Source organism: Miscanthus floridulus, chromosome 11, assembly GCF_019320115.1.
Source record: "Miscanthus floridulus cultivar M001 chromosome 11, ASM1932011v1, whole genome shotgun sequence".
NCBI classification, from domain to species: Eukaryota; Viridiplantae; Streptophyta; class Magnoliopsida; order Poales; family Poaceae; genus Miscanthus; species Miscanthus floridulus.
Window position 1 is genome coordinate 79,183,683 of NC_089590.1, and position 2,677 is coordinate 79,186,359.

General features: G+C 61.8%; 1 protein-coding gene across 1 annotated transcript; it reads right to left on the reverse strand.

Annotated features, from left to right (window-relative positions):
• Positions 1-445: 445 nt before the first annotated feature.
• On the reverse strand, positions 446-2,223 carry LOC136493515 (brassinosteroid-responsive RING protein 1-like). The gene has a single exon (XM_066489613.1). It carries the CDS (start codon positions 2,046-2,048, stop codon positions 1,395-1,397), a length of 654 nt encoding a protein of 217 aa, XP_066345710.1. The 5' UTR covers positions 2,049-2,223; the 3' UTR covers positions 446-1,394.
• Positions 2,224-2,677: the final 454 nt, after the last annotated feature.

Genomic DNA, 2,677 nt, shown 5'->3' on the forward strand with positions numbered 1-2,677 from the left:
AAGGGCGCGCTGCCTTTCAGAGCGAGACTGAATAATCTGTCGTCCTTTCTGCTGCAGACAATGTCACATACCCTGTTCGCCTGATCGTTTCTGTAGCTTATAAGCCGGCTGATGCTATTTTATTGACAAAGAAAAACACTGTTTCATGACTAACAAGCATAGCTGATATCATCTGGCAAACAGGGTGGGACACTTTACCTCGGCGTTTAGTCGCTGTAGGGAGGCCAGCCGGCGGCCGGCGGCCAAACCTCAACAGTAGGCTAGGCATAGGCAGGCCGCTCCGCTCGGTTGCCCTTGCGTCTAGGAGCACGCCTCAGACTTCCCCGTCTTAATCGGACTGCTTGTTCGCATAAACTTATCTGTTATGGTACTTTGTTTTTTCTCACAACAAATCAGCTTCAGCGGTCGTAGGAGCCATGAGCTGAACAGCTCTTAACCCCGCGGGTTTGTTTGGATCTGAAACTTCCTGGAGTCTGAACTCTGAAGACCGTGCACACGTACCTGAGCACCACGGAGTGGGCGGCCGGTCAGGGCAAAGATGCACTCGCCAGGCGGGTGACACGGATGAATATGATTGGATTCTGGAAAGGAACAGAGGGACTCGTCGGATTTCCTCGCATCCCCGGCTGTCTGATTAGCGTTTGCCACTGTTCGAAAGATGCAAACTGGATCGGTGGTTCCTGCGGGTTCCAGAGATCGACAGCGAGATAAAATTGGTTGCCAATTTTGGGCTGGACAACACAGCACCGGGACTGAATCTGTGTTTAAGCAGCTGTTACAGCAATGGGTGCCCTGTGGCCGCAAACTTCGGATCCACGGAACATCTGGAGCCTTGGCGCTTTCCAGCTGAAGCAAAAATATTTTGTGCCACTAGTGGAAAAGAAAATCGCGTGCTTGGCTTGGGTCCTTCCGTCCGAGACGGAAAAGGTGGAAAGGTTCAGAGGAACAGAGCCGTCCAGCGGTCCACGGATGTACCAGACCCGCCGTCCATCCAGAATCCAGATGAGAAAAACGAAAAGCGCGAACAGCTGGGGTGACCAGACCTGACCTGAGCAGCCAAGCCAGCCAGCCAGCAAGCATGCAGCATACTCAGCATGGCAGGACAAAAAAAAAAAGCGGGCCCAAATCTTGCATCGACACGCTGCCTAGCTCACAACTCCACAAACTTGGAAGACGGAATCTACGTATGCACGAGAGGAATCCAATCTCCTAGCCTTTTTTGGGGGTGGCCGCTTTACTCATTTTGCCTATGTACAATTCGGTCGAGCCTCTCCCTCCTCCGGTTGGTTTCTCTGCCTCGGCGGCTGCTGTCCTTCGATTGAGACGTTCGCGGCCGCGCATTCCGCACGGGGGAAGTCAGAAGTGGGTTTCCGGCAGGCGGACGGTGAGCTCGCTCACTGGTAGCCGCCCAGGCCGGTAAGCAGCAGCTCGTGCGGCCGCAGCAGCGTCGGGGAGGGCACGGGCGTCAGCGGCGTCGCGCCGAAGTAGGAGAAGTCGAAGTCGGAGGCGTCGGGGACGCCGGCGGCGGCGGCCCAGAGCGCGCCGGCCATCTCGTCGGGGATGAGCGGCGCGCGGCAGAGCGGGCAGGTGCGCTGGTCGTGCTCCATCCAGCGGTCGAGGCAGGCGCGGTGGAAGACGTGGCGGCAGTTGCTGAGCCGCCGCACCTCGTCGCCGCCGCCGATGCCGCTGAGGCACACGGCGCAGTCCCCGCCGACGCGCGCCTCCAGCTCGTCGAACCGCACCACGGGGAGGACCTCCTCAATGACCATCGCCGGCACCGCCCGGAACTCCGGCCGGCGGTGCTGCAGCAGCAGCATCGCCGCCGCCTGATGCGGCAGCGCGCCGTGGTCCCGCCCCTGGGAGTCGCCGTGGTGGTGGTGGTGGTCCTGCAGCAGCGCCTGGTGGTCGTCCCCGAGATCCAGCAGGTCGCCGAGGCCCACGGCGTCGAACGCCCAGAGGAGGAAGCGGCGGATGTACCCCAGCAGCAGGAGGAGGTGGAGCAGCTGCTTCGGGAGCACCAGCTCCGAGTAGCCCATCGGGAAGCCCATGCCGGCCGCGACCGGGGCAGCGTTTGTCCGGATTTGCTGACTCCCCCCTTGGCGTGCCCCGTGCCTCTTGGCTTGCGGTGGTGGTGGCGATGAAAGGGGGAAGGAAGGTGGGGGCGAGGCGATGTGCCTGGCCTGGTGCTTCCTGCAGATATGGCGCGGCGGCGATGCGTGGACGGGAGAGGCGAAGCGGACGCGGTGGCTATATAAAGCGCGAGGCGGAGGGAGGGGTGACGCGGAAAGCTTGGGGACCCGCGGGCGGGGTCGCATAGCGTAGCGCGAGCGCCGTGGCCCGTGGGATCGATCGCGTGTTGTGCTCTCTGCTGGTGGTGGGCTGCTGTGCTCTCAGCTCACCGCGCGGTGCCCGTGCCCGAGTGGCGACAGACCCACCCCGCGAATTCGATCGCTCTCAACGGCTCCTCTACTGCCGAGCAGGGACGGAATTCTTTTCGCGTTGGCCCCTCGGCTCGGCGCGTGCCGCGCCGGGTGGTCCGCAGTCCGCTCGCTTCCGCCGTACCCACACGGCCACACACTACCGCCCTCTGCTGCTGCCGGGTCGGTGCAATGCACCGTTCGCTACGAGCAGAGGAAAGCATCTCTCCACACCACCTCCCACGGACCACGGTTCTGCA